General features: G+C 48.8%; 1 protein-coding gene across 1 annotated transcript in view; it reads left to right on the forward strand.

Annotated features, from left to right (window-relative positions):
• The window catches only part of TRPC4 (transient receptor potential cation channel, subfamily C, member 4), a 128,547-nt gene that overhangs the window by 43,952 nt on the left and 63,103 nt on the right, over positions 1-21,492 (forward strand). The window contains exon 3 of the mRNA XM_015414800.1: positions 19,592-19,928. Within this exon, the coding sequence (XP_015270286.1) occupies positions 19,592-19,928 (337 nt within the window). The remainder of the gene's footprint in view (positions 1-19,591; positions 19,929-21,492) is intronic.

The following is a 21,492-nucleotide window of genomic DNA, read 5'->3' on the forward strand; positions in this document are numbered from 1 at the left end:
GAATCTCCTTTGGGGAGGAAAGCAGGCAATGAATGAATGAATGAATACCAAGGGCCCTGTGAGGAAAGGCTGAGAGACTTGGGAATGTCCAGTCTGGAGAAGAGGAGGTTGAGGGGGGGGCATGATTGCTCTCTTGAAGTATCTGAGGGGCTGTCACTTAGAGGAGGGCAGGGAGCTGTTCCTGCTGGCAGCAGAGGATAGGACTCACAAAAATGGGTTTAAATTAAGGGCGGGAAGGATCTTAGGGAAAACTTTTTTACAATAAGGATTGTCTGACAGTGGAATCAGTTGCCTGGGGAGGTGGTGAGCTCCCCCTCACTGGCAGTCTTTAAGCAGCGGCTGGAGAAACCCTCGTTAGGGATGCTCTAGGCTGATCCTGCATTGAGCAGGGGGTTGGACTAGATGGCCTGTAGGGCCCCTTCCGACTCTCTGTGATTCTGTGATTCTATTCTAAGGTTCTAACAAATGAAGGAAAATTGAGGCAACCCGCCGTGAGACCCACAGACCTGTTTTTCCATTGTCATTCAGATAATGCCAGGGGCCCTTTCTGCATTTCTCTCCTGAGTCGTCTTCGCTGCTTTGGGCACACCAGAAGTGGATGCTGAGACTATTGGTGGCTGTTTGTGTGTGTGTGTGTGTGAGAGAGAGAGAGAGAGATACTTGGCATACCCCATCAGCTTGCCATGCTACACTTTGGGTATGCCTTGGGGAGAGGCGCCATCTGCCTGGAGACGCTAACCAAGGTACAAAGACACACGCATGCTGCAGTCGGCCATCTTCGCCGGAGCAACAGAATGGCCTCGGGAAACCCCTCGCTCAATTATGAGCTTTTCGCAAGATCATCAAGGCCGGTTTTGCAGAGCCCCGGGGAGAATCCAGGGCCGAGATCATATACCATTCGTGCACATCGAGTGCCGGCTTTGCCATTTAAGATTCATCATCGCCCTGATCTTCTGCCAGTTTAAATTGCCACCTTGACGCTGACAGCCAGTGAAACTGATTCTGATTTACTGGGCCGGTGGGCCGGGGCTCTTTCTGCCTGGCATGAGCCTGGAGAGAAAAGAGTCTTGTGTAGGAGAGATAATAATATTTAATTACTGGAGAAATGTATTCATTAAAGCCGGAGACGCTTCTAAATAGCTAACCTCTAGGGCTGCATTAGCATGTTCTTTATGGTTCACCAGAAGCCCATGACTCAGTTACGGAGAACCTGGCGCGACGCCAGGCTAAAGGCATGATTGGAGGGGGGGAATAATTTGACATCATATTAATACAATCCTAGACCCTGGAAATACCACCCCGCTTGGCTGCTTATCTTTCGTTCTCCAGAGGGAACGTTGGGAACAAATGTTAGGACTGCACAAAACGGACCAGTAAAAAGAACATTCTGGGTTTTATGCAGTATGTGTCATGTTTTCCAGCCAGGTTGCGGCTTTTCATCTGCCGTCAGAAATCCCCTCTTGAGCCGGTGGTGTGCCTCCCCCTCTGCTCTGTTTGAAGCCTTTCTCCAGCCTCTGGGGGCATTCCGTTCCCTTAAGCGGCTCTTTCATGGAGGGGTCAGCTACAAAGGCTCCCTCTAAGCTGTGGAGCCTGGTGAGCAAACATTCTACTTTGTCAGCTACTGGCATTAAAGTTGTGTGTGAGCGACTTAGCTACTGCATCAATTAGTTTGCTCTGGAGCCCTCCTTCCTGAGCGAAGACAAAAATCTGTGAGCTGGAGGCTAAAAAAACTGTGAGCTAGCTCACACTAACTCAGCTTAGAGGGAACACTGGCAGATACACTGTGGTATCACTGTGTTCAGTCGCATTTCAGAAATGGGCATGGGCTAGGAAATTGCAGGTGTTTCTGTACTTTGAACATTCCCAGGTCCCTCAGCCTTTCCTCACAGGGCTTGGTCTCCAGGCCCCTGATCATCCTCGTCGCTCTCCGCTGCGCCTGCTCCATTCTGTCCACATCCTTTTTGAGGTGAGGCCTCCAGAACTGCACACAGTACTCCAGGTGCGGCCTGACCAATGCTGTGTACAGCAGGACTACGACATCTGACACTCTCCCTGCAGAATTCTCCTGTCTCCATTTTAAAGCAAGTCTGCATCTTCCTGTCTGAGGATGTCCCTGCCCCTTGTTTGCCATTCCTGCAATCCAGGATGAAGAGTGGGTGAAGAGGCGAAGGCAGAGTGATTTCAACAAGCAGCAGTTTATTGCATCTCCACAGGAATGCTTTACATGGGGGCAACTGCCCTAGCTATATACACCAGAGCCACTCCCAGCCCCCACGCGATTGGTGAGTTCAAATGGCCTCCAGGCTCCAGATTGGCTGGCTGCCCTCAGGGGCCAATCCCCAGGAAGGTTCCGGGATCCTGCCTGCCTTTGTTTTGGGGCTTCAAGCTCCAACTAGGTGGCCTGCCCAGAAAAGCCCAGACATGCCTTCCCCACTCTCCATCTAGGTGGCCTGCCAGACAAGTCCAGGCATGCCTCCTTATGCGGACTACTGCACCTGCAGCAGTTAAGCCTGAGTGGAAGATTGCACATGTCCAGACAGAACAACACCCTCACAGGCTAACCCACCATGCAGGGTTGTTGTGAGGATAAAGTGGAGGAGAGGCTTTGGGTCCTCACTTGGGAGAGAAAGTGACGTACAAATGAAGTCGATAGATAATCAAAATCCCACCTTGTGGAGAAAGGTGTGAGAGAGAGAGATCTGAAATAAGTAAATACAGTTATGCTGGACTATTCCAGCAGGTGGAAACGCCGAAATAGTGGTGAAACAAACTGATTCCAGAGCTTGTGGATCGACTGCCAAGAAAATTGGGAGAAGGTCTAGTCTGCAGAGAAGGCCGAAGCCAAAGGAAATCGCTGCTCCCTAAAGAACGGCTGAGATGTAGCAACTGAGGAGCAGGCCCCCTGCTTCCAGCTATCTCTGTGCCCACCTGAAACACGGTTCATCTGTGCCGACTCTAGAGAAGTTCTGTTCCTCTGCTTATCACTCCTCCCTTTAGCATCATTTTAAGTGTTTTGCCTAGAGTTTCCAGGTCCTCCCTGGCCACCAGCAGGGGAAGGGGGGCATAGGGTTGCCAGATCCAGGTTGGGAAACTCCTGGAGATTTGGGGGTGGAGCCCGGGGAGGACAGGGACCTCACTGGGGTACAATGCCAGAGAGTCCAGCCTCCAAAGCAGCCATATTCTCCAGGGGAACTGACCTCTGTAGTCTGGAGATGAGCTGTAATTCCTGGGGGTCCCCAGGTCCCACCTGGAGGTTGGCATCCCCGTTTGCCTGGCAGTGTGCATTTGAGTATGTGCCTTTCGAAATCTTGTGCGTTTGGCTGACCCGCTCCTTTCATTCCCACTCCTCAAATGAATGTGTCCGTGTGTACGTGACTGGGATTCGACTAGCCGTGTCATCTAAACACCTTGGATTGTCCTTGTCAGTGTGACACCTGCGCCCAAAATATGAGCTTCTCAGCCCACGGGCGTCTGTACATTCTATCATCGTGTTTGGGGAAGCTTCTTACATAAATAAATATGTATTAAATAATCATTTTGTAGGCAGTGAAGCGAGCATGTGTGTGTCTGTGCAGGGGGGGGGGATGCATTCGTGCCCATCCTGATGCTATTGTGCCAGTGAGTGGGCGGATGGAATTCAGCTGAGAAATTCAGCCGCAGAGGATTTCATGAGCCCGCCTGCCTATCATTCATTACTAGAATTTGCTGGCAGGTAAACGCCTGTCTGCCGACTGCCGAGCTTCGTGCAGACAGGACCAACTTCCTTGATTTTGTGACGAACAGAATTTTCAGATGTTATCAACCTAACATCACATTTCACGATCCTGGCGTGTCAGTATGGCAGCCGGCTGGGGTCAGTGGTGTACATATGAACACATGAAGCTGCCTTATAACGAGCAGGCCATTGGTCCGTCACAGTCGGTATCAGGATGGCAGCCAGGATATTGTGGCTTTGGGGGCAATTTTTTTTTTCCTGGTGAAGCTGACGTTCTCAGTGCAGAAAGAAAAGCCAGAGTTCTATTACCAGGATAGATCTCTAAATTGCAGGCTGTCAACCACTTTAGAGGACACTTCTCAGCTGCTGCAAGTTAATCACTTCTGCCAGCCTGAGCAACAATTCTGATCACAAGCCGGCAGGTGGGGGTGATGACTTCTAGAGTCCCCGTAATAAAACCACTCTACTGACTGAACAAATTCCGGGTCTTTCTGAAAAAGCTAGACTCGAGTTTCTTCTATCTGATAGAAACCACAAAATTACCCACCAAGTAGCCAGTTTCTGTATGGTGATACGAAGATCACGGAAACTCTAAGGTAGCTAGTTAGAGATAGTGCTTTGATATTAGATTAAATTTTAATTTGCTTTTAATGTGTCACTGATGTATCTTAAAATCTTGGAATATTGTAAAGGTGTACTTCTTTTTGTATGACTGGTCTAAGGACTGTAGAAATAAATAGACTGATTGATTGACTTCTGTAGTCAAGAAAGCTAACACTTAGGCAGAAAAACTCTTAAAGGAGACCAGTTTCTTAGTATAGAGTTAGAAGGGATCCTAGACGTCACCTACTCCAAAAAAAATGTTTTAAAATGATTGAAAAAAGCAGAAACAGACCAGAAGTGGCAGGGCAGCTTCCCTTTCCTTCCCCAGCCTCCCCACCCCTGCAGGGGGCTGAGGAAAAGAGAGAGAGAGAGAAGGCATACTTTCTGGCTGGGAGGCTGGGGAAGGAAAGGGAAACCTCCCTGCCACTTCTGGTGAGTTTCAATCCCCCCCCCATCAGCTGTTGAACCTAACAGCTGAGAAACTGACCAGAAGCAGCAGGGCGCCTTCCCTGTGAGAGCCGCAAGGCCGAAGAAGAGGAGGAGGAGGAGATTGGATTTATACCCCCGCCCTTCACTACCCAAAGGTGTCTCAGAGCGGCTGACAAACTCCTTTCCCTTCCCCTCCCCACAACAGACTGCCCGTGAGGTAGGCAGGGCTGAGAGAGCTCTTGACAGAAACGGCTCTTTTTCAAGGACAGCTCTTATCAGAACCATGGCTTGCCCAAGGTCATCCAGCAGCTGCGTGTGGAGGAGTGGGGGAATCAAACACGGTTCCCCCAGATTAGAGTCTGCGCACTTCACCACGACACCAAACTGGCCCTTGTCAACCGTTCTCTTCCCTATATTTAATGAAATAAATGATTTTTGCTCCAGCCTCTCCCCTCCGCTTTCAAATAACTCTCATTAGAATTTGGGGGGGTCTGGCATCCTCCCAGGGTGGGCCAGGGCTCATATGTGGTGGGGCCCTGCCCCCAAGTGTCCCGCCGTGGCTACGGGCCTGGGAAGATGAGTCAGCCAGAAAGAGGAGGAGAACTGAAGAGGTGCCAGGAGAGAAGGCCAGAAGGACAAGAAAAGGAGTGAACGCTTCCCACAGGGAGAAAGAGATCCTGGAGGGCGAAGGGATCAGAGACAACTCCTGGCAGGTGCGGATTTGATTGGCGCTGACGACGGAGCCCAGTGCAGGGTGGGTCTGCTGCCTGTGGGGGAGGCACCTGGACAGCATAGAATCATAGAATCATAGAACGTTAGAGTTGGAACCCCCTGCACTCTGCAGGAGCATAGCTGAAAGATAGCCCTACATACCTACAACATACCCGAAAGGTGGTCATCCAGCCTCCACTCGAAAATGTCCAGCAAAGGAGCACCCACCACCTCCCGAGGCAGTGTGTGTGTGTGTGTGAGAGAGAGAGAGAGAGAGCACCTTTAGTTCTTTTCAGAAAGAGACGTCTTGTTAAGCTGGAGCTGCGGTGGCTCAAGTGGTTAAGATGCTGAACTGCAGGCTGTGGAAGGTCGGTAGTTCAGCAGTTCACGACCCGAGTGTGCCGCATGACGGAGTGAGCTCCCATCTCTAGTTCCAGCTCCTGCCCACCTAGCAGTTCGAAAGCAAGAAATTGCAAGTAGATAAATAGGTACCACTTCGGTGGGAAGGTAACAGCGTTCCGTGCGCCTTGGTGTTTAGTCATGCCAGCCACATGACCACGGAAACGTCTTTGGAAAGCGCTGGCTCTTCGGCTTTGAAACGGAGATGAGCACTGCAACCCTAGAGTCGGACTCGACTGGCTTTCGAGCAAGGGAACCTTTACCTTTACTGGGGTGATTTACACATTCCGTGCCCACTTGTTGGATCCATTTAATCATGCTTTGGAGCGATCCTCTTGATTAAGCCTTTGGGGAGGGCGGGATATAAATCCAAATAAATAAAAAATAAATAGAGTGCGGCTGCACACTAACCAAGGAATTGGCAACCTGGGTCCTCGCTCATCCAGCAGCTCACTTTTCGCCCCCACCCCCATGAACGTGATCTCTCCTCCGAAAGAAGGTGGGAGACGATTGCTTCCTGTGTGAGGCACGGAGTCAAGATTGAATCCCCCCCCCCCCGAGAATTTTATTTTCAGAACCCTGGGAACAAAAACACAGTATGACTGTCTCCGCTACACTCCATTGGCTGCTCTGTTGTTCCCTGCGTTATGGGAATGGGGAAGTCTGACGCCAGGTTGCAACTGTCGGTAGCCGTCCCACGTTCATCTCAACAGGGTTGTTGAGACCCTGCCCAGAGGCCTCCATCTGGTGCGATCTCTGCTGATGTTTCGATGCCGAGGAAGGTTTCCGTGTTCCGGTTGGCTCTTCCTTACTCACGGGGTTTCCCGTAGGTTGGTTTTCGCCATGTCACTGTTTGACTTTCCGTTGCCAAATTGCATTGTTCAGATTGTTCTGTACTTCAGCCTGAGTAACTGCTGCTCTGGCGTGTATCATTTTATCATTTGGTGGGTAGTGATGAAGGTTGACTGGTTGGTACAGTTCTTGGAGTTGCCCGTGGTTTTAATGATGTCGTGCTCCCTGATTTTAGGGTGGCCAAGTCCCAACGCAGTGCCAGTGGGGGGTGGGAGGGAGCTTTCCAGGAGTGGGGCGGAGAACAACACAAATCAGAAATGTAAATATGAGATGTCTGTTCGAGGCCAGGCAGGTTGCGTATGAATCAACAGAACAGGGTCACTCCAACTCATAGTTATAAAGTTTGGACATCAATCAGGCCCGCATATGTTGAGGAGCCCACAGCTGTCAAAGACGATAGCTTTATGCAACTAGAATGATAAAAGGTTTCGAACACTTTCCCTATGAAGAAAGGTTGAAGCGCTTGGGGCTCTTTAGCTTGGAGAAACAACAGCTGAGGGGTGACATGATCAAGGTTTACAAGATTAGGCATGGGATAGAGCAGGTCGAGAAAGAAGTACTTTTCTCCCTTTCTCACAATCCAAGAACTCGTGGGCACTCCATGAAATTGCTGAGCAGGTGGGTTAGAACTGCTCAAAGGAAGTCCTTCTTCACCCAAAGAGTGATTAACCCGTGGAATTCACTGCCACAGGAGGTGGCGACGGCTACAAGCATGGACAGCTTCAAGAGGGTTAACATCTGAAGCAGAGGTCCATCAGTGGCTATTAGCCACAAGGTATAGATAGGAACTCTCAGTCTGGGGCAAGGGATGCTCTGTCTTCTTGGTGCTTGGGGTGGGGTCAACAGTGGGAGGGCTTCTAGTGTCCTCCTAGCCCCACTGATGGACCTCCTGAGGGCACCTGGTATTTTTGGCCACTGTGTGACAGAGTGTTGGACTGGATGGGCCATTGGCCTGATCCATCATTGGCTTCTCTTATGTTCTTATATGAACTCTCAGTCCGGGGCCAGGGATGCTCTGTCTTCTTGGTGCTTGGGGAGGGGCAACAGTGAGAGGGGCTTCTAGTGTCCCGGCCCCACTGCTGGACCTCCTGAGGGCACCTGGTATTTTTTGCCACTGTGTGACCCAGAGTGGTGGACTGGATGGGCCATTGGCCTGATCCAGCATTGGCTTCTCTTATGTTCTTATGTTTTTATGCACCCATTCTGCCCTTGGCTGTTGCTCTATTCACAGTGTGACCGATTCCCCACCAGCAGCTGTGCCGCCCTCACTCTTCTATTTCCCGCACTTGCATTGGTCAATTTCACACTATTCGTTGTGCGGGAAGAGCGAGGGTGGCACAGCTGCTGGTAGGGAATCGGTCTGTGTGTCCCTGTGTCAACCAAAAGGTGAAGGGCTCTTGCCCACGGCCCCAGCTTTACTCTACTGTAATCTGGGAGAACCGGGTTTGATTCCCCACTCCTCCACTTGCACCTGGCTGGATGACCTTGAGCAAGCCGTAGTTCTGTCAGAGCTGTTCTTGAAAGAGCAGTTTCTGTCAGAGCTTTCTCAGCCCCACCTACCTCACAGGGTGTCTGTTGTGGGGAACTGTGCTTGACTCTGAGAAACCTGCTTGCCCACCCCAAGGAAGACCAATACATGATTAAGCCACTCCCATTCTTCTGAGCGCGGACTAGCGTCCCTCTGCATGTTTATCCTGCCTTTAGTACAGAGAACTCAGGTTAGCACCTGTGATTCCTTTCCCGTCTATCCTCACAAGAATCCTGTGGCACAGGCTAGGTTGGGGGAGTGCCTGGCTCAGAGTCACCCAGCATGCTCCCTGCCTGGGTAGGGATTCGAACCCTGATCTCTCGAGTCCTAGCGTGACACTCACACTCTAACGATTGCACTGCAATGGCTGTTTCAATGCACTTTTTTTAAAAAATAGAAACTAAGATGTGTGTAAGCCTATGTAGTCCATTGGGGTTGTGGGACATGCTAGGATTTGGGCAAAAAACTCTATGGTCACCATAGAGTTTTTGCCCAAATGCTAGAGTGCCCCCCCCCCGCCGCCATGATGTGCCCGACACGATGACATCACCTCTCGGTAGGGGTCATTTCCTGCAGGAGCGCACAGGAGCGGAGCTTTGGCAGTAAAGAGCCCAGGGGGCGGGCACATGCAACAAGCCCCACCCCCTGCTCCCAGCAGCCCTCTCAGTCAGAGCAAGAAGCAGCCAGGTAGGTTGCAGAGCCCCCCCCCCCCAGGCCCCCGATCCAAAACAGTCCAGTGGCACCTTTAAGACCAAGTTTTATTCAGGTACAAGCTCTCCCTCCTCTGTGAGGACAGATCTACACGTTCCCCCCCCCCCCAATAACTAGCCACTCAAAACAGTCCAGTGGCACCTTGAAGACCAAGTTTTATTCAGGTACAAGCTCTCCCTCCTCTGTGAGGACAGATCTACACGTTCCCCCCCCCCAATAGCTAGCAATCCAAAACAGTCCAGTGGAGCCTGAGCGGTGGTGTCAGGGGGTGTGGCATATGCAAATAAGTTATGCTAATGAGCTCCTGCACCTCTTTTTCTATGAAATGACCCCTGCCTCTCGGTATGATCCTCTGTCTCTGATCTGCTTGGGTGGGACAGGGCTTTTGGGGGGTGGGCCTCCCCCTCCTGGCCACATGGCCAGCAGCAGATTGGGGAGCCCGAAATTGGGGAAAACCCCACCTCTATTGGGGTGATGGCAACCCTAGCCTAAATACCAGAGCTTCCTGCATCTCTAGTGACACAATAAGGTCACTTCCCACAATGTTGCCACCACGCCAGGCTCAGCCATCCCACACTGCCGGTAAGTCCCTCCCACCAGCCAGCTGATTGGTGTGGGGGGCGCAGCTGGGAGTGGGGAGCCACCTGCCCTGAAGCCCATTGGTCACGTGAAGGTGTGCAAAGAGGATGCAAACAAAAGAAAAGCAAGCAATCTGGGAACTCTTATTGTTGTGGAAACTGCAGGGCCGCTTTTGCAAGCAGGAGAGGCAGTTTGCAGAGCCATCGGTGAAACGGAGCAGGAGATTTTGCACTGCCGTAGAAATGAATGGATGCTGTCTCCTGATGGTCACGTGTGGGGAAGGAACCTCCTTCAATGGCCGTCTATCGACAAGAGGGTTTTTAGAAAGGGTATTGGTGTTATGATTAATTTGGAAAGTGTTTCAGAGACAAAAAGGGGAAGTGTGAATTAGGATTGTTGTCTGAGATCATTTTAATTAACAGAGTCGACTCGGATGTTGCCACTGCTTGGCACACTGCTTGGCACACTGAAGGTCCCAGGATTTAACAGTAGGTGATGTGAAAGGCCTCTCTGCTTGAGACCCTGGAGAGCGGCTGCCAGTCTGAGTAGACAATACTGACCTTTATGACCAAGGGTCTGGCTCAGTATAAGGCAAAGTCATGTGTTCACCTGAAGCTTGTTCAGCCTCTCCTGAGGTGAGGTAAACTTTCCTTGAAAGTCTAGGAAAAGGCCTGTGTTTACCAGACGGCTTTCATTCTAGGTCTGTTGAGGGGACCCTCCAAAAACCTCTCAGCCACACACCATGAGGGGGGTTTCCATCAAAGGGAGGGGGAGCATCAAAGAGAGGGGGAGCTCAGTGGCACCACCTCCCTCCAACACGTGCCCCCCAAACACCACCTTGTTTTATTCATGCAACTGAGTTTCGCCTGTACAGTTGCACTCCAGTAAATACTAGGTATCCAGGGGATGATGACATTTAGTAGACATTCTTAAGTTTTTTGAAGGGCAGTGGTAACCATTCTTAACCCTTTTGGAGCCAGTTTGGTGTCGTGGTTAAGTGCGCGGACTCTAATCTGGGAGAACCGGGTTTGATTCCCCGCTCCTCCACTTGCACCTGGCTGGATGACCTTGGGCAAGCCGTAGTTCTGTCAGAGCTGTTCTTGAAAAAGAGCAGTTTCTTGTCAGAGCTCTCTCAGCCCCACCTACCTCACAGGGTGTCTGTTGTGGGGAGGGGAAGGGAAAGGAGTTTGTAAGCCGCTCTGAGATTCCTTTGGGTAGTGAAGGGTGGGGTATAAATCCAATCTCCTCCTCCTCCTCCTCCTCTTCTTCTTCTTCTAAAAGCCAGATGTTTTGGGGAAATATCCCAGAATTCTGCTATTTTGTAGTCAAGCTCAGCTACCTCTTGGCTGCGCGTCACCCACATTTCCTGGCAGGAGCCGACATTTACACTACAGCTTGATAAACATCCGAGGAAGCCATGTGATGTAATTTTTATCCTCATGTTTACCTGTAAATCTCAAGGCAAAGCAAGTGTCTCTAGATAAACACCAGACTTTATCCTCCTTATGATGATTTACTGGTAAAGTGTTTGTTTGAGCTTTCTGATGCAAACAGTCCTATGCATATTTACTCAGGGGTATGTCTAGTTCACTGAAATTTGCATTCAAGTACCTGCTGGGCCCATGTGTACACTTTATTCAGGGGTCTGGGCTCTGTGCCCCAACTGAACCCCTCTCACCATGGGTCACCAAAACCACCAGCACCAGGCACTTCACTGCAACACCCAGGGGGGCATACACTGCCTGGCTTGACAATGCCAACCCATTGATGGGCAGAGGCCTCTCCTACTATCAGCCCCTGACGCTGCAAGACAGAGCACGGTGGGTCTCCTAGGTCCTCTGGCTGACACTGTAACCACTAATACCACACTGCCTTTCACTGACAGTGAAAGAATTGTTAAGCGATGAGGACAACATATGGCTGCTTATTTCTTTAAAATCTTATATCGCCATTCTCTCACATTTAAAAAGACACATTTGGGGTTTTTTTTAACTTAATATTTTAAACGTTATCTTAGCAAGCATACGACAAACATATATTTTATATTCTAGAGGTAAACCTATGAATTTACAATTACCAAGAAGAATAGTATTGCATACCCCTGTACATACCCCCCAAGGCCACTACGGTCGGGGACGCAACATCTGTTGGTGACGCCAGGCCCCAAGGAGGCCGAGCTGGCTGTTACTAGGGCCAAAGCCTTTTCAGTGGCGGCTCCTACCTGGTGGAACGAGCTCCAGGAGGAGATCAGGGCCCTGTGGGACCTTGCACAGTTCCGATCTTCCTCCAGGCTTTTAAGTAGGAGCCGCCACTACCACCACCACCAATGAACTTGGAAATAGCGGGGTATTGGAATGGCCCCTGATGATCAAACTGTGGCACTATGGCGCTCGGACACCACTGAGTTTAAGATCTGACTAAGTATCCTCCTGATGCCATCTCTAAAATGGAAGATCATCATTTGTAACCATCTTGAAGCACTTTATTTTGTATATATTGTAATTGTGTGTTATATCTTGTTTTATATATCAGCATGCGTGCCTTGTTTTTAGCCACCCTGAGCCCGCCGGGCGGGGAGGGCGGCCTATAAATTGAATGATAAAGGGGGCCGGCCGAACTGCACATGTCCGGGCATGCGCAGTTCGGATCCGGGCCGGGGTTGAGCCGGCGCAAGGAAGCGCCGGCGATCAAACGCCCCGGTTGCCGCGCCGCTTCCCTTTAAACCACCTAGATAGGTGGTTTAGTTTGGCGCGGCTTATCCCGGGAAACGGACAGTTCGGCCACGGAAGCAAGACGCTTCCCAGATGTGGTGGTGTGATCGCGCCGGTTTGATCCGGCCCCGAACTGTCCCGCTCCCGGACCAAATAGCCGCGTGTGAACGGGACCAAAAATAATCTAATAATATTGACGGTTCAAAAATGTGCTAATATACACCAGAAACCATCGTTCCACAAATTTGGAGTTCTAAGGAATTTTACACCAAAAATATGAATCACGATTATATCAACGGATTCATAAAATTATCCCTACATTGGAGCATCATGACCTGTCTTTTTAAACTCTGTCAGATTCATTGCTTATACCAAATAAGTCAATGTAATCCTACAAAACGATTTCTGCAATTCTTCCCTCCATTCCCGCAGTTAGGGAGTTAAGGCATATAACTCCTCAATAGAAAGTAAATACCGAAGGTGCCACTATGATGGTGTTCAATGATTTGGAGTTGGGAGTAAGCAGTGAAGTGGCTAAATTTGCAGATGACACGAAGTTGTTCAGGGTAGTGAGAACTAGGGAAGATTATGAAGTACTCCAAAGGGATCTGTCGAGGATGGGTGAGTGGGATCAACGTGGCAAATGGGGTTCAGTGTGGCCAAGTGCAAAGTGATGCACACTGGAGCCAAAAATCCTAACTATAAATACATGTTGATGGCGCAGAGACTGACCAAGAGAGAGATCTTGGAGTCATAGTAGATAACTCAATGAAAATTTCTAGACAGTGTGCAATAAAAAAAAGGCCAACGCTATGCTGGGAATTATTAGGAAGGGAATTGAAAACAAATCAGCCAGTATCATAATGCCCCTGTATAAATCAATGGTGTGACCTCATTTGGAGTACTGTGTACATTTCTGGTCACCACACCTCAAAAAGGATATTACAGCATTGGAAAAAATGCAGAAAAGGTTAATTAGAATGATTAAAGGGTTGAAACACTTTCCCTGTGAAGAAAGGTTGAAGAGTTTGGGGCTCTTTAGCTTGGAGAAATGGCAGCTGAGGGGTGACACGATCGAGGTTTACAAGATTATGCATGGGAAAGAACAGGTAGAGAAAGAGGTACTTTTCTCCCTTTCTCACAATACAAGAACTCGTGGGCACTCCATGAAATTGCTGAGCAGTCGGGTTAGAACGGATCAAAGGAAGTCCTTCTTCACCCAAAGAATGATTCACACATGGAATTCACTGCCACAGGAAGTGGTGGCGGCTGCAAAGCATGGACGGCTTCAAGAGGGGATTGGATAAGCATATGGAGCAGAGATCCATCAGTGGCTATTAGCCACAAGGTATAGATAGGAACTCACAGGCTGGGGCAGGTGATGCACTGTCTTCTTGGCGCTTGGGTTGGGTGGTGGGCATCAGTGGGAGGGCTTCTAGCCTGGCCCCACTGCTGGACCTCCTGATGGCACCTGGTATTTTTGGCCACTGTATGACCCAGAGTGTCAGACTGGATGGGTCATTGGCCTGATCCAACACTGGCTTCTCTTATGTTCTTAATCAGAGCTGGGAAATTCCTGGAGGACTGGCGGTGGAACTTGGGGAGGGCAGAATTTGGGTAGGGAGCTCAGCAGGTATGCGAAGCCATACTGTTCACCCTCCAAAGCAGCCATTTCCTCTGTGGGAACTGACCTCTGTAGTCTGGAGACCAGTTCTAACCCTGGGGAGATCTCCAGGGCCCATCTGGAAGTTGGTAACCCTAGCTTGTGGCTGTGAGACTCTTTGATGAGACAGCTGGCATTCTGGGAGTTTTGTCCTGTTCAGTACCGGAAGTGGCTCCATCCGGCACAGTGAAGCATGTGTGATTCGTAACCTCGGGTTTTAATAAATGCCATCTGACATGCTTAATTAGGCGAGATAATTGAATTTCCAAAAATACATCATTATCAAGTGGATTAAATGAAATTTAATAATCCGTCATGTTGTTTCCAAGGAGCCTGAAGTACATCGTAGGTTTTAGCACTGTTAGTTTAGTTGCTTTCTGTGAAGCATTCTTAGCCAACTAGACCCCCTGCCTGGTGTTTGCGGCCAGCAGTGCAAACAGATGGGGTGTTCCTTGAGAAACTGAGTCTCTGTCTGATTCTGCACTGGCTTTTCCCTCTGTTGTTTTACGAAACCCACCTTGGAACAGAAATTCCCCTCTGCATTGCATGCTGCTTTCGCTTCCTTTGATCATCGGATTTTATGGTACCTTCTGCATAGATCTATGGCCATTCAGGGTTGACTTTGGTCAGTACGGCGTTGCCCCAGGGTATTTGAACGTGGTTTTGAGCGGCACTTTTTCCTCCCAGTTGAGCCAATGTGGAGCGAATGCCAGATGCAGAATCGCCCTTTCTCAGCACAAAAACGTGGCTGCATTGTGAGGATGAGCTAGCCATCAGCTTTGCCATTTCAAAATGCTAGAGAAATCAGTCATTTGAAGATAACATGGGAACGTGAACCCTGTAACACCAGTTTCACCATTCCACACAGATTGAGATCCAAAGAAACCACAGCTAAACTAAATGCTTTGGGTTGTTTTATTTATTTTAGCTTATGTATAGAAAAATCCCAACTTCCAGTATTGGCTACTGGGGTCAGAACTTGCTGAAACCGAGGTTGATTCTGCATTGGCTTTTCCCTCAGTTGTTTTATGAAACCCTTGTTGGAACAGAAATTCCCCTCTACGCTGCATGCCTCTTTCACTTCCTTTGATCATTGGGGTTTATGGTAGCCTCCACCAACGTTCCCTCTAAGCTGAGTTAGTGTGAGCTAGTGCACAGTTTTTTAGCCTCCGGCTCACACATTTTTGTCTCAGCTCGGGAAGGAGGGCTCCAGAACAAACTGATTTATGCAGTAACCAAATTGCTCCCTCGCAACTTTAATGCCAGTAGCTCATAACGTTGCATTTTTGCTCACAAGACTCCACAGCTTAGAGGGAGCATTGGCCTCCACAGTCCATGCCGCTTTCGCTTTGTTTGATCATCAGATCTTATTGTACCCTCTGCATAGATTTATGGCCATTTTATGGCCATTCAGGGTTGACTTTGGAGTTAGTATGGCATTGTGGTTTTGAGCTGAACTTTTCCCTCCCAGTTGAGACAATGTGGAGCAAATGCTAGATGCAGCATCGCCCTGAGAGGTAAAAAAGATCTTGGGGTCGTAGTGGATAGCTCAATGAAAGTGCCAACCCAGTGTGCTGCAGCAGTGGAAAAAGTGAACTCTCATGTTAGGGACTGAACATAAAATGGTTGATATGATAATGCCCCTGTATAGATCTATGGTTTGGCCTCATTTGGAATATTTTGTGCAGTTCTGGTTTCTGTTATCTTAAAAAGGACATTGCAGAACTGGAAAAAAGTACGGAGGAGGGGCCACCAAGATGATTAGGCGGTCGGAGCACCTTCCCCATGAGGAAAGGCTGAAGAGCCTGGGGCTTTTCAGCCTAGAAAATATTGTCAAGTTTAGAAAATATTAATATTACAGACAGATATGGGAGGTGGCTCGAGTTAAGATTTCCACGTAAACTGTCAAAGTAGTAAAACGATGTCTCCCCCTGTAATGTATCCAGTCCAGACCGCGTGGCCGGCTCAGGCTCCATGCGGTAAGAGACAAACGTCGAGCTTTGCTCCAAGAGACAATGGACTATGCGGATCCTAGCCCGCTCCAATCAGGGGGCTGGGTTCCCAGCCGAGAGCCTATGGGACTCTCGGCCACTGTAAATAATCTATTGGGAAGTAGGGGTGTGTTTTGTGTGGCAGTTTCTCGGGGGATATAAGCCAGCCTGCGAGCCGGTCAAAGTCGTCTTGTTCCTGATCAAATAAATGACGCTTTGCTGAAATCACTCTCCATCTGCGTGCTTTTCACCCCCCCCCTCCTTTACATGCATTAATCTGTCTTAGTGGATATAAATGTGGAGCAGAAGTTAGAACTCCTTCATTCCCTCCCCCGCGCGATGATTTAGAAGTGATTTAATTACATTTTAAACACTGTTCAAGCTGTGGGTTATTATTATTATTGTGTTAGTGAGACTAATATCCCTTTGTAAATGCCATGCAAATGCATTGGGAACAGACATTAAGTTTTGTGGGCATTAAGCCTCCTGCTGTGTGACAAATGGTGTAATTTCTTTTAAAATTCATCAGAAAAATCAACCCCAGTGGTCTCAGTACTTGGGAAGGGGCCATGGCTCAGTGGCAGGGCATCTGCTCGGCATGCAGAATTTCCCAGGTTCAATCCCCGGCATCTCCAGTTAATGAGGATTAGGCAGCAGGTGATGGGAAAGACCTCAGCCTGAGACCCTGGAGAGCCGCTGCCCTGGCTGAGTGTGGCTTCTTTCTCTCTGCCCGATGAACGTAGCGCTTGAACTTCAAGTGTACTTATCCCCTCTTTGCCTTCCTTCTTCATTGAGAGAACACATTCTGTCAGCAGATGGGAAAGCTCAATCCGCTCACTGGCTGTACCCGCTGCATCGTGCCGTTCGACGAACGTAGGTCTGCCTATAAAGTTTTAAATTAGTTAGCCAGAGCGAAGCCCTGTTGGGTATGTCTCCAGTGCCCTAAAGGTGCTTGTGCAATGCAGGAGATCCCAAAGTGTTATTTGCCAGGCCGGATTAAGCGTGATTAACCTGTAGAATTCACTGCCACAGGTGGTGGCGGCGGCTACAAACATGGATGGCTTCAAGGGGGAACTCAATAAGCATATGGAGCAGAGGTCCATCAGTGGCTATTAGCCACAAGGTACAGAGAGGAACTCTTGGTCTGGGGCGAGTGATGCTCTATATTCTTGGTGCTGGGGGGGTGACAGTGGGAGGGCTTCTAGTGTCCTCCTGGCCCCACTGCTGGACTTCCTGATGGCCCCTGCCATTTTGGCCACTGTGTAACGGAGTGTTGGACTGGATGGGCCATTGGCCTGATCCAACATTGGCTTCTCCTATGTTCTGATGTTCTTATCCAGTGCTTAGCTACTGGCCGTGCTGAATTATGCCTTTTGTGGTTTCTTTTTTCCTTTGTGTTTGACAGCCGAGCAAGAGGCACTAGCTAAGTCTTCAGGAGAGTTTCGAGGTTCTTCAGGAGTGACGTAGAAAGGGAAATTCTCCTGGTTGTGGTTCACCCCCCCCCCCAATCACTACCCCATCTTTCTTTTAAACTCAGATGCAAGGGAAGCAGGGGCCTAGCAGGATTGTGTAAATCAGGGGGCATTGCTAAAAGTGGGGGGCGGGGATAGGGCAGACGGGGAGGAGGCTGCGCCGCTGCCACCACAGCCATCACCGCGCCACGATTTGCAATGCGGATGAAAACCAGGAGACGGCAGGTGCTGGGCTAACCACCACTTTGTTTCTTTCCTGCACCCCATTCGGCAGTGTAGGAATGGAGGGCAGGGCTGACCAGCGAGGTCACGGGGGGAGGGCAGGGGCGGGACTACAGCCATGCACTGCAGCACAAAAAAAACAAGGCTTTTTCAGGGGGCAGGGCTGGATGGGAAGTTGGGGACCCTTGGCGGTAAGTCGGGGGGCAGGCCCCGAGAGGTCCCACTGAAGCTACGGGCCTGAAAGGAAGGCAAGGTACATTTGAGTCCAGTAAGCACCCCAGAGTCCAACAAGTTTTGCAGGGTATGAGCTTTCCAGAGTCTGAGCTCAGATACATCAGATACTTGAAGATCTTGCTGGTTTCTAAGGTGCTGCTGGACTCGGATCCAGCTCTTCGGCTGAGGACCAACACAAATACCCTCTAAACTATCTTCAAGGAAAGGCAAGAGACTCATGCCTTTACCAAGGGTACAGCTTTTATTGAAGGATAGTTGATTTTTTAAATATGGGAGGACCAATGCTCCTTCTAAGCTGTGGAGTCTTATGAGCAAAAGTCCTACTTTGGGAGCCACTGGCACTAAAGTTGTGAGCGAGCGGTTTGGCTGCTGCATAAATTAGTTTGCTCTGGAGCCCTCCTTCCTGAGCGAAGACAGAAATGTGTGAGCTGGAAGCTAGAAAGCTGTGAGTGAGCTCACACTAACTCAGCATAGAGGGAACACTTCCTGCAATGCTCCCTCTAAGCTGTGGAGTCTTGTGAGTAAAAAGCCTACTTTAGGAGCCACTGGCATTAAAGTTGTGAGCGAGTGATTTGGCTCCTGCATAAAACAAAAATGTGTGAGCCGGAGGCTAAAAAACCTGTGAGCTAGCTCACACTGACTCAGCTTAGAGGGAACACTGGGGAGGACAACCAAGCAGCACCGGCTGAGATTCCTTCTCTCAGTAAGCCCAAGGCCCTGACCTGGATTGCCCAGGCTAGCCTGATCTCATGATATCTTGGAAGCGAAGCAGGGTCAGCCTTGGTTAGTATTTGGATGGGAGACCGCCAAGGAAGTCGAGGGTCGCTACGCAGAGGTAAAGATGTGAAGGTCCAGAAAAAACCCGGAAAAATTCGGGGGGGGGGGGTTTTCTTCCCATTTTTTCCCTGAAGACTTTTTTGTTTTTTTCTGAAAAATTGAAAAAAAAAATGATTATGGAACATTTTATTTTAACATGATGAATAAAATATTTCAGGACAAGGTGTTCAAATATTTTCCAAATCATTTCTAAAAGATATGTATGGTATCAGATTGATCTAATGTCTGTGTACTGAGGAGAAGCAAGTCCTAGGTTTCAAACTGAACTCTCCAGTGCAAGAACAAGATGCATTTCTTCCTTTAGGAGGTGCTATTGTCACAAGAAAAGAAAAAGGTTTCAGTTTTGTTTTTGCATGTGGGTGGGTATTCTGTTTGTAATAATTGTTTGGATACACTATATTTTTAATATACTAGTTGTGATACTTTCATGCCAAGTAAAAATGTCCATAGTCATATTTTATGTTCCTAAAGTAGCAGAATGACTTTCAATCGGGAAAAGAAAAAAGAAGTGCCAATGTAGTATTTTTTTTCAATTTTTCTGAAAATTTCCATTTTTTCCCAAAAAAACGGGGAAAAAACGGGTTTTTTTCTGAGCTTCAAAATTTCCGGAAATTTTACGTCTCTACGCAGAGGCAGGAAATGGCAAACCGCCTCTGTTTCTCTCTTGCCCTGAGATGGCTAGCCCATGATCTCCTCAGCTCTCAGAAGCTAAGCAGGGTCAGCCCTTGTTAGTGTTTGGATGGGAGACCACCAAGGGATTCCAAAGTCGCTACTCAGAGGCAGGCACCTCTGCTTGTCTCTTGCCTTGAAAACCCTATGAGGTCACCACGTCAGCCGTGACTGGACTGTGGGTTCTCCGCGTGTGAGTGTGTAAGCAGGAGATGATGGTGTCCTCCGCGGAAGAGTTGTGACTGTTCTTTTTCTTTCACTTTAGTTTGTTGCCCAGCCCAACTGCCAGCAACTCCTCGCCTCCCGCTGGTACGACGAGTTCCCCGGCTGGAGGAGGCGCCACTGGGCCGTGAAGATGTTGACTTGCGTCATCATCGGCTTCCTCTTCCCCGTCTTCTCCGTCTGCTACTTGATAGCCCCCAAGAGCCCGCTGGGGCTGTTCATCAAGAAGCCGTTCATCAAATTCATCTGCCACACGGCATCCTACTTGACTTTCTTGTTCTTTCTGCTGCTCGCCTCTCAGCACATTGACCGATCCGATCTGAACATGCAGGGGCCTCCGCCAACCATCGTCGAGTGGATGATATTACCGTGGGTCCTGGGTAAATGTATTAGTAAAGAAAATACGGCCGAATTCTCTGTGGTCCAGGAATAATTGTCTAGCATCCATTAAGACCTTCAGTGTGAAGCACTGGGATGTATTAGCGTTATGATTCAGACTGGAGGTCTCCAACCTTTTTGAGCCTGTGGACAACTTTCTAATTCTGCCACAAAATGGTGGCTGCAAAATGGCTGCCACAGGAGGCAGAGCTAGCCACAAAATGGCTGTCCCAGCTTACTTTCAATCATATAGCGAAGGTCCTTGTGCTGAGGTGGCAGCTGCTGCCAAAACACATTTTGAAGAAATCCGCACAGCCAATCAAATCTCCAGTGGCCAATCAGAAGCCTTGCTGGACAAAAGCTCCACCTGCTCCACCCACTTTCTAAAACCCTTGCTGGGTCCCAGGGAAAGTGTTAGCAGTCACCATGGTGCCCATGGGCAGGGAGACAAAAGACACAGTTTGGTGTAGCGGTTAGGAGCACGGACTCTAATCTGGGAGAGCTGGGTTTGATTCCCCATTCCTCCTCCACATGCAGCCAGCTGGGTGACCTTGGGTCAGTCACAGTTCTCTCAGAGCTGTTCTCTCAAGAGCAGTCCTCGAAAGAGCTCTCTCAGCCCCACCTGCCTCACAGGGTGTCTGTTGTGGGGAGGGGAAAGGAGATTGTAAGCCGAGTGAAGGTTGGGGTATAAATCCAATCTCTTCTCATCTTCTTCATCACATTGGGGACGCCTGAATGAGACCATAAGGAGGAACAAAATTGTTCAGATAATGATTATCTGTACAAGAGATTTAAGGAAAGCAGGAGTTGTTTCCCGTTACCATTTCTGACAAATGTGGTATTTTGTTACAGCAGATGTCCTAAAGTTGGTTAATGTCAGCGTCTACCGATAATCACAGAGAAGTGGGATCCGTTTGGGATTATTAGCATTTGATAAATTTCAGGTTTTCCCTGAACTGTATAGATAGAGGCGAGTATCTGAAAGACTTGGGGTTTTTAATATGATGCTTAATTTATTTTTTAAAAATCAACTTTTAAAATATGCTAAGAATACACCATGGCAAATCCTTACTTATAAAACAAATGTTTTAAAAAATCTACAGGGGAAAAAAATCTGTAATAAGTTCTAATAAGAAGGCCGTCTCCCCAGAGGGGAAGACACGTAATATATCATCCTGCTTTACTGCCAGGAGTAAATTGCATTTTCAGATAAATAGTTTGACTTTTCTCTAAAATCCATCTAAATTGGAGTCCTCCCCACCTACTCTCCCTGTCTTCCTGGTGAAGCACCACAGCACTGCTTGTCTTCGGAGGAAGAACAGGAGGAAATGGAGATAGCTGATTTGTTTATTGTCAAGCCCAAGTCTTAGGAAAAACGTATTTGGGACCATTTTTCTGAGATGGCTACCAGAGAATCTAATACATATGTACCTAGGCTTTAGGTTGTTGTTTTGTTTTTCCCCAGAAAGTGAAAATGTAATCAGAAATCAATTTCTGATCTTCATTTCTAAAAAGATGCGAGCACAAAGACGGAAATATTGAAATTGTTAAGTGGTATGCAGTACA

The sequence above is a fragment of the Gekko japonicus genome, unplaced genomic scaffold (genome assembly GCF_001447785.1).
Source record: "Gekko japonicus isolate JY-2015 unplaced genomic scaffold, Gekko_japonicus_V1.1 scaffold1886, whole genome shotgun sequence".
NCBI classification, from domain to species: domain Eukaryota; kingdom Metazoa; phylum Chordata; class Lepidosauria; order Squamata; family Gekkonidae; genus Gekko; species Gekko japonicus.